At 36.6% G+C, this 14217-nt stretch overlaps 1 protein-coding gene across 1 annotated transcript; it reads left to right on the forward strand.

Annotated features, from left to right (window-relative positions):
* The first annotated feature begins 254 nt into the window (after positions 1-254).
* Positions 255-10976, forward strand: LOC106063070 (uncharacterized). Its single transcript, XM_013221391.2, has 4 exons — positions 255-644; positions 3173-3412; positions 8512-8664; positions 9372-10976. The coding sequence occupies exons 1-4, from the start codon at positions 563-565 to the stop codon at positions 9581-9583; spliced, it is 687 nt and encodes a 228-aa protein (XP_013076845.2). The 5' UTR covers positions 255-562; the 3' UTR covers positions 9584-10976.
* Positions 10977-14217: the final 3241 nt, after the last annotated feature.

Genomic DNA, 14217 nt, shown 5'->3' on the forward strand with positions numbered 1-14217 from the left:
CTAACAAATTTGTTGTTGTTATAGTGCTTGTTGATTTGACACTCTGGTTACTTTGAAATGGAATCTTGACAAGGATCTTGCTGCAACTGGTTAATTATTCCTTTATATAATAACAACCCTTGCGTCGAGAAATGTCTCGCGTCCATAAACATACTAAAAGCTAATGGAACACATTCGTTAGGGATCTAGCCTCGCTTTGTAATTCGTCCTATTACCAGAATTGAGACATTATCAGAAAGACGTCAGCGAGCGTGCTTCGTTACCAAACATTGTACTATTGACACAAAACGCATTGGTTTAGATAAGGATCAACTGTGTCGATAGATAACGTTTTATGTTAAAATAGATTTTTACTCACTAGGCATGAGTTTAAAGTTTAGATTTCAGTGTTGATGTTCAGTTTTATTTTCCTAAGTACAATATTGACTTTATACGCCAGGCATTGCCTTTGTACCTTTTGTATGGTGTCAATTGGTTTCCAGGACTTTCAGCTTTTGTCATTCTCAGCATTTGGATTTGATTTCTGCTTGATTTCGTCTATGTGTGTGTGTTGGATTTACACATGAAAATGGCTAGAACTTTGTTGAATGTGTGTCTTGTAGCTGCGACAATATTCAATGCAGCAATTGAAGCTACAAAAACAAGTATTTAATTTTTTCTTGCATGTAATATTTTAGTATTGCTTTGAGTTTGAAGAGAATAGAATTTATGGAAGTAAAAACACGATTGTGCAATACTTGGTACGATGTTTCTAAAAGTAAGTTGAGGATTGTTTGAACATTGTTTCCCAGGCTGTTTTCAAAACAAAACTATGGATCTAATGATCATCAAACTTACTCCATCCAATTTTAATCTGTTATGGCCATTTGAAAATAGTTCCATTTTTGCTTAATATATATTTATATTCATCATTTTCAAAGAGAATCATTTTCAAATTCAACCGAAATTGTGAAAACTATCGTTTCATTACAATTAGTAGAAGCTTTATGTTTAATTGTATGTTTGTTAATTTCATGAGTTACATATTTTTGTTAACTTTTTTTCTTCATTTGTTTTCTTGTTTATTGTGTTTATTGGTTATTTTATCTTTTTTTTTTTTCAAATTTGTTAATGTATGTATTCTTATTTTTAATTTTTCTGTTTTTTAGTTAGTTTGTTTATGTTTTCTTCTCTGTTTGTTTGTTTTCTTCTCTGTTTGTTTATGTTTTCTTCTCTGTTTGTTTATGCTTTTATGTTGTTTTTATTTTTTTGTTTTGTTTGTTGAAGTTTCCTTGTTCTATTATATTTGCTTTCGGTGTTGATATAGTTATAAAAAAGCACAGCACAGACTCACATAGGAGGGGGAGGGCAAGTTTAACGGAGAGGTCGAAAGTCGTAGATCATGAGCATATCATAATAGAAAAATAGATATCAAGAAAAATAAAAAAAAATATTTTTCCCCCCAAAAAAATCCACACAAAAAAAACAAAAGCTTGTATTAAGCGAAGTAGTACCAATTCGTTTGAATCAGTCATGTTACAGTCATGTAATTAAATTTGTAATAGACTAACAAAAAAAATCTATGCGATTAGAAATATTTGTACCAATTGTTTTTATTTATCGGAATTTCATGCTTTTAGCTTTCGTAGTACGCCCTGGTCCTATGACTAATCTGGACCAGTAGGAAGGGGGGGGGGGAAGGGATATCTGGGTGAAGGTTTTTAAATATATTTATGACAAAAAGTTGGAACAGACTGAATTCAAACTCGAGGGCTCAAGCCTATTTAAGCCTCCTCAAGCCAACATATCAACCAAAGTAGCAGGGAAGTGCTTGTGAATTCTGAAATTAGAAAGTCTTATCTATTGTTAGTTTCAAACTTTAAATCGGCCACCTATTTCTTTCTACGCATTTTAAAGGGGACTAATTCAACTGATAACCTCACATCAGTCAAGTACAGTTTCTTTCCTTTATTCTACACCAAACAAAATAATTACTTACCAATTGTTAATCAAATAATTGGTTAAGTTTTTTAATTGTTTGTCAGGTAAAAGAATTTTTTTTTTCTAAATTTAAGCTTGATCCGATATTGACTGTGGGAGAAATAACGTGACAAATATTTTTACCAGACAAGAGTTGATCTAAGCTTTGTGAAACACTGGGGACTACAACATTTTACTGACCAAAGACGTTGCCAGACACTTAGGTATAAATAGAAACATTCAGATCAACGAGTTTCACCTGATTTGACTTAGTTTATCGGCTGGACGGTCGCCTCTAGAATTACAAAAGTGCCTCTAGAACTACAAGAGCACCTCTAGAAGTACAAAAGCGCCTCGAGAAATACAAAAGCGCCTCTAGAACTACAAGAGCGCCTCCTAAGATTTCCGAGCTTTTCAAAGTCACCTTCCCCAACTCCTTCAATCCATCGCTTTCTCTGTCTGCTTCTTCTGCTTTCTCCTGATACTGTTCCCCTAAGGAGGGTCTTTGCAAGCCCCGATAACCTTGTAATATTGTCATAAAAGTTAAGTTACCGTTTGTTTGTTTTTTTTTTGCAATAGTTAGCAGGTCATTGTTTTGTTGGGGCGGGGGGGATCAATCACTCAAGTAACCCTGTCAACAATGTCTACATACAGCACGAGACAATATATATATATAATATATATAAAATATATGGTGACCAGACAAAATAGCGCAGACAAAGTAGCGCGGACTAATAGCGCGAACAAAGTAGCGCAGAACAAATATTTGTATTCTCACTTTATCATTGTATTCCAGTCATTTTGAAGTAAACACTTCAAATTTCGTAAAATATGAATATGCATATGTTACAGAATAGGCATAGATGAATAATTTCAATATATATCATATTTATTTTGAAACATAAAAAGGGTGTAAACAGTGCTTAAAAATGGAAGTTTAATCTTGTACTTGTCAGCTTAAAAAAACAACATTTGGTCGAAATTGCGTATAAAAAACTATCGTGTTTTGGTAAATTAAACCGATCTAGAAAATATTTTAGTTGTTCTAGATCCCATGTATGGAATATTGAAGCCTCCCTTTTTAAAGAGCTTTTTAAACAGATGACCAATCGCGAGACCTTTCTGGCCCGCTGAAACACAAACTCTCTTTGTAATCTTGTTGCTTGATATGATCATGCTAGTGATATATTTGACTGTTTTCTATTCTGCTTAGAGTATCTCAGCAGCGAGTGTGGCGACGAGGTGAAGGTCAACGGGGACGTCCTTATCAAACTTAACTCTTGGTTTCAACCAAACTGCAAGGTGACGCTAGTTCCCAGGTCTGGAGATCGTCTGATTGCAAGGTTTACCTACTATCATTTTAACGGCTTCAGGAACATCATTGGTTTGATCGCAAACGAGTGTACCTTTGAGTCTATACAGCTTTCAACTTCAGACAGTCATTACTACTTTGGCAAGTTGTTTTTGCCTCATCGCTTTAATTCCTATGATTGAAATTTGTTTGTTTCGTTTGTTTCTTAATTTTAAAAAACACACTTAATGGGCTATGTTGCGCTTATGCGTTTCGTTTCTTTGGTTTAAAACTAGAATTAGTCAATTGGGCCGGAAGTACCATTTTCCTTATGTATCTTTAGCATTTTTCAGTTCTCATTTTAAATTAAACTGACATAATTATGATATAATTTTAAGTGTGCCTGATAAAGAAACAAATTCTCCACAAAAATACGGGTAGTTGGGGTCAAACCCGATAGATGCTATAAAAAGAAAAGACCTGAAAAAGCGTATGAAACTACACATTTACAGTACCTTTTTTGATGAGTGTATCTGTGTATTTTTTTAAGGACTAGCTAATTTCAAGTATCCGGCATTTTCAGATATACAATTTCACACAAAAAATTAATTGTAGAAATAAAAATTGTAGTGGTTTTAAAACTCTTAATGATTTTTTAAAAGGTGTTGTTTTTTTTTTTTAAAAGTGTTACTGTATTATCAATTGTGAATATTCATTTGTTATGAATCTCACTGACTATTTTTTATCTGTCTTAATTTCTTAATGTTTTCTTGAGTTAAGGGGTCGTGTTTTCTCCTGATTTCTCTTATCAGCCGTTGTGAGACATTGACAATTGGTATGCTAGCCTTGGTGGTGGGAAAATATGTAGGGCACAGCTGGGGCTGCGTAGCCACGGGAAATATTGGATTCCGCATTAATGTTCGGACTCGACGACAAGCCTTATTATTATTATATTAGTATATTAGGTCTTGGCGTTGAAAAGTAAATCCAAAAGTAGAAGTATATTCAATATTGTATAGATAGTAGATCTACTGAGCGAGTATGATCTAGACTAGCTATAGAATTTTTCTAGATCTAGATATAGACTCTATATAGAATAATTTAGATAGTAGATGTAGGCCTAGCCCTTTCCTAATTAATAAACTTTAGTCAAATAGAGCTAGAGCAAGACTAGTGACAATCTAGTCTAAAGTCTGAAATGTAGGTCTTATATAATACAGATATATATCTAGATATAGAGTCTATTTAATGACAATGTCATTGATTCCGAAGTTTAATGATGAATACAGTGTTTACTATTTATTTTAATGTTTCACGTATCACATGTGTCCACGCACACTGGCGGATCCAGGGGGGGGGGGGCGGTAGGGGCGATCGCCCCCCCCCCCCCACTCGGCCGACCCCCCCCCCCCCTTCCGGGGGGGGGGGCGGACGAATTATAGTATAGAATTCACACAATTTGTATGCGAATTTATTACTTATGTTAATAATATATACTAATTATTTATATTTCAACCTATTTTTAGATTATTTTGCCCCCCCCCTTCTAGTATTTTGGCCGATTTGATAGGGTCGGGAGGGGGCGATGGCATCAATCCGCCCCCCCCCACCATAAACTTTGGGTGGGGGGGGCGGTCCTATTTATTTGTACAAATCACAGCTTGCTAACAGAATCAATTAAATATCTATATGATTAAAACTTGTTATTGGTATTTTAACCGGTCTTTATATAATTTCGTTCACCTGTTGGCCGATTGGAAGGGGAAGAGTGAATACCTCCATTGCCCTTCCCATCTAAACCCTTTGAGTGGGGGGGCGGTCCTACTTTTATGGAGAAATCATAGTATGTGAAAAAAATTAGTCAAATATCTATATAATATAAACAGGTGGAAGTGCGATACATGCAATTCCCTTCCCCCCATCAAACAAATCAATACTTTTTCTTTTTGTATTATAATAAGAAATTACAAAATTTTAAAAATCTGTAACTAATATAATTTATATATGCTATAAAGAAAATTCGTATATCGAGTCGCCCAACCCCTATTCTTTAATGCTAAATGCAATCAATAGCAGAAATTATAAAAAGGAGCGAGAATTAATCGTTTTCAATTTACCGCCCTTCAACTTTCCAGACAGAGTTTGTGTAATTTGACATGAATTTATCATAACTATTTTAAGAAAGACTTTTTCAAACGAAATTTTTCAATATAACAGTCACGGTTGAGATGAGTTCAAAAGCCAGATAATCTTTTCCTAGTCGACTTTTCCAACCTTTACTCTATCTCATATTTTTCTAGTTAAATAAATTTAGGACTATAACTCACAATTTATGCTAGAATTTTATTGAATATTATTAATCGAATAATTTTTTTCGGCGGCTATCCTCAGAACCTTAATCTAAATATGTGGGGTATCTAATCTTTTCAAAGAACAAATCGGTTTTATTTGCAATGTATTAAGGGACTATAAATTCATATTAGAATATTTTTCTCATTATTCAAAAGGTCCTTTATAATAGAATGAATAATGAGCTGTAGGTCAGGAGAATGCGTTACTGCAGTGAAGAATGCCAAAAAACGCTTTTAGCGTCGAGGCTTCGCCCCGAACCTCACTGATGAATAATAAGCTGTAGATGTCAGGAGAATGCGTTTCTGCAGTGAAGAATGCAACAAAACACTTTTGGAGTCGGGGATTCGCCCCGAACCCCACTAATAAATAATGAGCTGTAGATGTCAGAAGAATGCGTTTCAGCCTTGAAAAACGAAAGAAAACGCTTTTGGCGTCGGGGCTTCGCCCCGAATCCCACTGGTAAATAATGAGCTGTAGATGTCACGAGAATGCGTTTCTGCAGTGAGAAATGCAAGAAAACGATTTTGGCGTCGGGGCTTCGCCCCGAACACCACTAATAAGTAATGAGCTATAGATGTCAGGAGAATGTGTTTCAGCCGTGAAAAATGCAAGAAAACGCTTTTTGGCGTCGGGGCTTCGCCCCGAACCCCACTGATAAATAATAACCTATAGATGTCAGAAAAATGCGTTTCAGCGGTGAAAAATGCAAGAAAACGCTTTTGGCGTCGGGGCTTCGCCCCGAACACCACTAATAAGTAATGAGCTATAGATGTCAGGAGAATGTGTTTCAGCCGTGAAAAATGCAAGAAAACGCTTTTTGGCGTCGGGGCTTCGCCCCGAACCCCACTGATAAATAATAACCTATAGATGTCAGAAAAATGCGTTTCAGCGGTGAAAAATGCAAGAAAACGCTTTTGGCGTCGGGGCTTCGCCCCGAACACCACTAATAAATAATGAGCTGTAGATGTCAGAAGAATGCGTTTCTGCAGAGAAAAATGCAAGAAAACGCTTTTGGGCGTCGGGGCTTTGCCCCGAACCCCACTGAAGAAGCTTAGAGCGCTCTCCCAGACCCCCAAGCTTGAAGGAGAAAGACTTTTTTTTTTCTGTTTTTTTCGCCGAAGATTGAGAAACAGTCTTATTTTATTCTCATATATCGAATATATATATATATATATATATATGCTGTACGCACGTTTATGCATAGGGTTAGGGTTTACTGGGCGTTAGGGTTAGGGTTTGGAAAAAAATCGCCCCCCCCACTCCAAAGTTCTGGATCCGCCAGTGTCCACGCAGAACCGTGAATGGCGTGAACGGTATATGCAGAACCTATTGCGACTTGACGGCTTTTGTAAGTTTGTCTGTTGTGCTGTACGAGATGCCAAAAAATATGTAGATTTTAAAATTCTAGAACAATAGATCTATTCCACTTCATTATTAACCAACGCATTCATTCAGATTTTAATATATAAGATCTAGATTTAATTATACTAATAAAGAGATGTAATTTAGATCTATACGGTGTTAGCGAATTGCGTTACACAAAACAAGGTTACAAAGACCTCAAAATCGGCCCCCGAAGTGGTCCACCAAGGCAGGTAAAAAGGCAGGTTGCAATATTTTTCTGAATGAGTTACGCGATTACTACCTACCCCTCAAGAACGAATAAATATTAAAGATTATAGAACTTTGCTAGTGTTCACTCAAGTGTTGTTTTATTTATTTATGTATTTAGGCCCTACTAGTTTTATTTAGCCTATATTAAGTGTCTGCTACATACAGAAATTTCTTAGTCATATTAAGTAAGCAGCTGACTCGTTTGTCAGACATTTCGTTCTGACATAATTAAATGTATCAGGCTGAAATTTAAGTTTGAACTAGTAAACGAGCCGTATTACATGTAGCCTACTCTTACTATTATCTAATTTAATACTATCGAACTTTTGATCTGACCGAACCGAACCCGAACCATACTCGTTATAGAACCGAACCGAACTCAACTTAATAATAACCGAACCGAATTCTGAATTTTTCAATATTTTCTTTAATTATGACAAAGTTATGCCAGGGAACATCTTCGGAATGACATAAAAAATGTCGCCATAGTTGACTATCAAGCTGTCGGTGGAATAAAAGGGGGGGGGGACGGTAGAGTGAAAACGAATTATCTGGTACGGGCCCACTCCCCATTTTATATTTATTCTTAATGTTTTTCATTTGACATTATGGATAGGGGAGGTGACTTGATATTAGAATGTAACATAAAGCATATACAACTTATATTAGTGACATTTTTTTTTTCACTATTGTGGAAAATTCGCCCCTCTCCCCAAAGGTTGGAGCCTGTTGTGGAGGGGGGTGTTGCATTTACTGCCTCTCCCATTGTCCCACCTGGTAACCCTAACCATCTTTCATTTTATAGTTACAAATGATTTAATTTGAAATGAGAGGGCTGTGTAACATACAAGACACATGGGTTAAAATATAAGTAGCATTATTACATAAATGTTGATCACTAGCTGTGATTTCTACACACACAAAAAAATGTATTGCCCCACCCTATCCGAACGGTAAGGCCGGAGTTGTGGGAGGGGATCGTAGATGCTATCCCCCACCCAACCCCAACGGATCGCCCTACATACCAATGTTATTTACTTAGGGGACGACTAAAATAAAAATGTGTTAATATTTAAATAATTACACTATATTTTAAATTAAGTTAATAAATGTGTACACAAATTGTATAATTTCTATACTGATATTCGTCCCAACCGACCCCAACCGGATCCGACATTGGGGCACGGTAACACTAGCATATAGCATGGCCCCTTGCTACTTTGTATAACGATATCATAGTTCTGTTTTATGTCAATCTAGAAACGTATTTATCCTAACCAATTGTATTCCAATAGATGAAGATGACGGCTTCTGTGGTGCGTATAAACCCTCAGGGTTGTATGACCTCGGCCAGAAGGGATACTTCAGCTATAACTCTAAAAACGGGTTGACTTCAAGCATGAAAGCTGACCTTCTAGTCACAGAAGTATTTGACAAGAGAAATAAAAGTAAGTGTTGTAGACCTTGAGGCTGATTGACATACAGGCAGCACGGAAGCCTTCTCCCAGATACCCCTCTATTCCCCCCCCCCCCCCCACATATCCACAAAAGAGATTGGGCCATAGCCCACTGAACATGCTTTATAGCAGTGTTTCTCATAAACTGTGCTCCGCGGAACCCTTGTGTTCCACGAACTACTGGAATAATTAACTAGCAGGCCATTACGTGAATTAGTCTCTCTAAAATAAAAAAACAAATACTCAGAATGTGCGATGTGGTCAGTTAAGGGAAAAGTTTGGGAAACACTGCTACATAGCATGAAAAATGTGTTGTAGAAAAGTTATTCAAACAGTTGTTTTGCTATGGGACCAGTTACTAATGGCGAAGAAAGGATATTGATGTTTGGGACTGAATAACTATAAGTCTGTAGAATAACTATAAGTCTGTAGAATAACTCTAACCAGGTAGAATAACTCCAATTCTGTAGAATAACTCTAAATAGGTAGAATAACTCCAATTCTGTAGAACAACTCCACTCTGTAGAACTCTAAATAGGTAGAATAACTCCAACTCTGTAGAATAACTCCACTCTGTAGAACTCTAAATAGGTAGAATAACCCTAACTCTGTAGAATGATTCTAATTTATTAATTTTATACCTCAAAGTTTCTGATTGCATCCTAAGACATAAGAACACTGCTCTATTTGTATCCTAGCTTGTGCCAGCGGTCAGTTCGACTGTGACAAAAACAACTACTGTATCTCTGACGATGTGACCTGCAACGGTTACGACAACTGCGGCAACGACAGGGACGAGGTGAAAGGATGTGGGCTCACGACCCCCATCATCATCGGCATCGTCGTGGGCTGCATCTGCTTCGTGGTCCTGCTCATTGTTATTGGTGTTTGCATCGCCAAGCATCGCTAACTAAACGTCTCGTTTTTCTTGGACGAATGAAAGGAAGTAAGCTTGATGACACTGTGGCGCCTACTCAAAGCGTTTTCATCCTCCTCCAGACTCGAAGGAAATATTATGTTCTCAAGTTCTTGAAGATAGAGGCCTACTGCAATTATATTTTATATTGATGCTTAAGTTTACATTTGTTGGTGTCCATTAATTATGTTGTTTGATAACTTTTCCGTTGTTGTTGTTTTTTATACTTTCTTTTGAATGAAAATTTTTTAATCCTATCTACAATTTGTTTGCATTTCGATTTTAATGACCTGTTTCCATCCTAGCAATAAAATACAATAACATAGGAACAATGAGAAAGTGGTGTGAAGAAATATGAAGGCAATATAATGAAACGTAAAGAAAAAAAATGAATGGGGGAGAAATTAATGGATCAACTGAACAATGTCAGGGAAGTCGTAGTGAAGGATCACTAGTGAACACAAGACAAAATTTGGTTGTGCAATGAGAGCTTTGAAATTTGATACACCAGAGCTAAAAGGTGCACTAATGATTACAGTAAACCTTTAAAATATACATTAACTCCTAGATAACAACTTCCAACATCATTGTTTCTATTTACTCGTCATAGATAGGAATCTCCATCATATAGTAGGCCTATATAAATAAGAAGGGAAAAAATTATTTTAGATTTTGCGATTTATTTTTAAAGCGGTCAGTTAATTTTTATTTTGAAAATTAATTTCGGGTTTACAGATTTTGCTTTTACAATAATTATTTTGAAAATGAATTTTTCATTGCTCTGAATAAACCATCATTAACATTATAAATAAAATAATAAAAAAAAAACCCCTAGAAAATGAAGTTATCGTTTATTGATTTGAATTTCATTGTATGATAAATACTTTTTTTTTACATGATCTTCTTGAAAAGTTATATGTTGTACAACGGGGGAGGGGGTGGGAAGACTAACAGGACTCTAGTCCGGAGCCCCAACAAAAGGAGAGAGCGCCATTCACGCTCATTATACTTATTTGAAAGTTTAGGGGCATTTGATTAATGAGTGCGTGAGGTGGAGGCAGATGGACCGACACCTTTCCAGTTGTCTGGGGCCCAAATATTTCTGGCGGTGGGCCTAGGCCTTAATCTGTTTTTTAGACCTCCTAGTTGGTTAGGTGAATAACAATAATAATCTTAAGCTAGCCAAATGTCTTCTAGTCTAGTCTGCACAATTGTATTTGGCTAGGAAGACTCACTTGTCACTTACATATATCATTGACATTGCGCATGCCTTTCATGGAGATATTTATATAGCATCACGGCTAGTAGATCGATTATTTTCGGGTACATTTGTCATTTAACATATTTAAAATTTAAATGTTGGAGAATAAAATGCTAAAATATTCTAGCCACTGATTTTTTAGTAAATCGATTTCTATTTTTTAGTATGTGTTATAACTATTTCTAACGAGTGCTGAATGCATACATTAAGACTACTATCTCTCACCTACTCTTTCTTGCACACTTTCTCCGTCTGTATCCTTCTTTATTTCTCACGTTCCTTCTCTCACTCACTCTCATTCTTTCTCTTTGTCTCACTTTCTCTCTCTCTCTCCCTCTCACACTCCCTTTGTCTCTCTGTCCCTCTCACTGTCTTCAAGCCCTATATTCACCGTAAACAAAGCCTCAAGGATTATCTCTAGCCTAGTAAACCGTTGCATAAACGAAATTTCAACAGGGCCTTGTAGTGTTTATCAGTTCGATGAAACTATTGATTTCACCAGGCCAGATTAGTTGAGCTCGCTGACACAAAGACTGGTGTGTGTACCACGACCGTGTACAAGTCTTTATTTCAACAGTACACAGAGGTAAACTAAGATTTAAAGAACACTTGAACAATTGGACCTATGAATTGTCTTGAAACTTGAAATAAGAAGATAACGTACTACCTTTGGCCTCAATTATTTCTTTGTTCCAGTTAGATAGAAATAACAATAAATGTCAAATCAAAATTGTGTTTTTAAAGGCCTACTAATAGCTCCATGTTAGACAGTTTCGTGGCCACATTCCTGGAGACTCGTTCTGGATAGAGATGTCATCAAAGGAAATCATCAGTTTGTAGATTCAATGTGTGGAGATAGTAACCAGTTTTGAAACGAACAAAATCTTGCTAAAAACGTACACATTTAAAGAACCACACAGTATTGCATACGATGCAGAAATAAACCGCATCAAATTTAGACAAACTGAAAAGACAACACAAAGTGATTTCTGTGGCAACAGACTGAGACTAAAAGTTCAGTGAGTTAAGAAGTCAGAAGACAACTTCCAAACATCTTTAGGGCTCCTTTCTCCAACAGCATTCAAAAATGGTTGTTATGGAGTGCGTGTGTGCGTGTGTGTTTCTATGGTGATGGCGGGAAGATGTTAGCGATTGGTTGTGAATGATGTAAGATAGGTGGCATTGTCGTCACTTGGTTTTAGTTAGGACAGACGACGCCAGAACGTGAGACTGAAAGGTTGTGTTATTGTAGCGAGTTAGATTTTGTTTTAAATATTAGAACTAAAGTCTACTACATTGATTTTTATCTCGTATCAATTTGATTTTGTCTATATTGTCTACCAGCAGTTTGGTGCTACAAGTCAACGACCGTTAAAAACAATGGTGGTGATTTCAAACTACGAATAACAATTCTTCTTATTCTTATCTGTGAACTATATATACTCAGTAGGCTAACTGTAATGTTACGGAAAATCTCATTTTTAATGTCTGTCTATAGAAATACGTAATTTAATAACTTTGTATCCAAATAAGAAAACGGACACACGTGACTGCTCCATTATAGTTTCGATCCCAAAAGGTGTTCCTTGGTTTACTCATGCTGTCTGTATTACTCTGGCAAGGTGTTCCTTGGTTTACGCATGCTTTCTGTATTACTCTGGGAAGGTGTTCCTTGGTTTACTCATGCTTTCAGTATTACTCTGGCTAAAACGTTTTGTGGCTAATCATCACTCGTCAGATTGATTTTCTGTATTCTCTGAAATGAACTGTGCAATGGTTTCCAGATCACAAGCGCTCCAAACAGTTTTTCTCTTATAAGGTGTTCTGGGTGTCAGTAACTTGTTCGGGTGTCTCGGCATTCTCTGGCAGGGGCGGACTGGATGTCAAAATCGGCCCAGGCATTTTTATACAATACAGCCCATAAATTGTATACCGGTATCATATGATGGGCCTCCTATTATTGGCCGATCTGTTCTCAAAATCATTATGCTATTTTTTTTATAATGTATCGATAACTGTATGCATGCTCCTTATCTTTCTAAGAAATATAGGCCTGGTGTTGCTTTTTATTAGCTATGTTTGTAGGCCCTAAAATGATGAAGCCTACTAATAGCACTGTCTACGGAAGCAGGCTATTACATTATTATTGAAAATGTGTTAGATTAAATTAGTATTACACTGTAAAAGGTGTTTTTAGCATGACACTCATATAGCCCCTTATATATATGAGAATATTTAAAACCTTAAACAATTTAATGGGTGCCATAGTGGAAATCATGAGGCCCTTTAGGCCCATTTGAGTACCGGCCCACCGGGCATTTGCCCAAATGCCCATATAGCCAGTCCGCCCCGTTCTCTGGTGACACTCCAAGGGAGTATGTTTCACTAGCTCCGATATCCGGAACAATTAGATTATTCTGTTATGTCCTGTACCGAGACGAGATATTATTTGTTGATGGTGTCGGGTCAGGTTGTAGTGTACACAATTTGTCAGCTTGTAGTGTACACAATTTGTCAGCTTGTAGTGTACACAATTTGTCAGGTTGTAGTGTACACAGTTTGTCAGCTTGTAGTGTACACAATTTGTCAGGTTGTAGTGTACACAATTTGTCAGGTTGTAGTGTACACAATTTGTCAGGTTGTAGTGTACACAATTTGTCAGCTTGTAGTGTAAACAATTTGTCAGGTTGTAGTGTACACAATTTGTCAAGTTGTAGTGTACACAATTTGTCAGCTTGTAGTGTACACAATTTGTCAGCTTGTAGTGTACACATTTTGTCATGTTGTAGTGTACACAATTTGTCAGGTTGTAGTGTACACAATTTGTCATGTTGTAGTGTACACAATTTGTCAGCTTGTAGTGTACACAATTTGTCATGTTGTAGTGTACACAATTTGTCAGCTTGTAGTGTACACAATTTGTCAGCTTGTAGTGTACACACTTTGTCAGGTTGTAGTGTACACAGTTTGTCAGGTTGTAGTGTACACAATTTGTCAGCTTGTAGTGTACACAGTTTGTCAGGTTGTAGTGAACACAATTTGTCAGGTTGTAGTGTACACAATTTGTCAGCTTGTAGTGTACACACTTTGTCAGGTTGTAGTGTACACAGTTTGTCAGGTTGTAGTGTACACAATTTGTCAGCTTGTAGTGTACACAGTTTGTCAGGTTGTAGTGAACACAATTTGTCAGGTTGTAGTGTACACAATTTGTCAGGTTGTAGTGTACACAATTTGTCAGCTTGTAGTGAACACAATTTGTCAGGTTGTAGTGTACACAATTTGTCAGGTTGTAGTGTACACAATTTGTCAGCTTGTAGTGTACACAATTTGTCAGCTTGTAGTGAACACAATTTGTCAGCTTGTAGTG

Source organism: Biomphalaria glabrata, chromosome 4 (assembly GCF_947242115.1).
Source record: "Biomphalaria glabrata chromosome 4, xgBioGlab47.1, whole genome shotgun sequence".
Lineage (NCBI taxonomy): Eukaryota > Metazoa > Mollusca > Gastropoda > Planorbidae > Biomphalaria > Biomphalaria glabrata.

Bases quoted from the DNA above. Each gene is read 5' to 3' on its own strand.
- LOC106063070 (XM_013221391.2), top strand. From the start codon at position 563: ATGAAAATGGCTAGAACTTTGTTGAATGTGTGTCTTGTAGCTGCGACA. The intron at 3,413-8,511 runs GCAAGTTGTTTT...GTATTCCAATAG, and splicing joins AGACAGTCATTACTACTTTG to ATGAAGATGACGGCTTCTGT. The intron at 8,665-9,371 runs GTAAGTGTTGTA...TTTGTATCCTAG, and splicing joins ATTTGACAAGAGAAATAAAA to CTTGTGCCAGCGGTCAGTTC.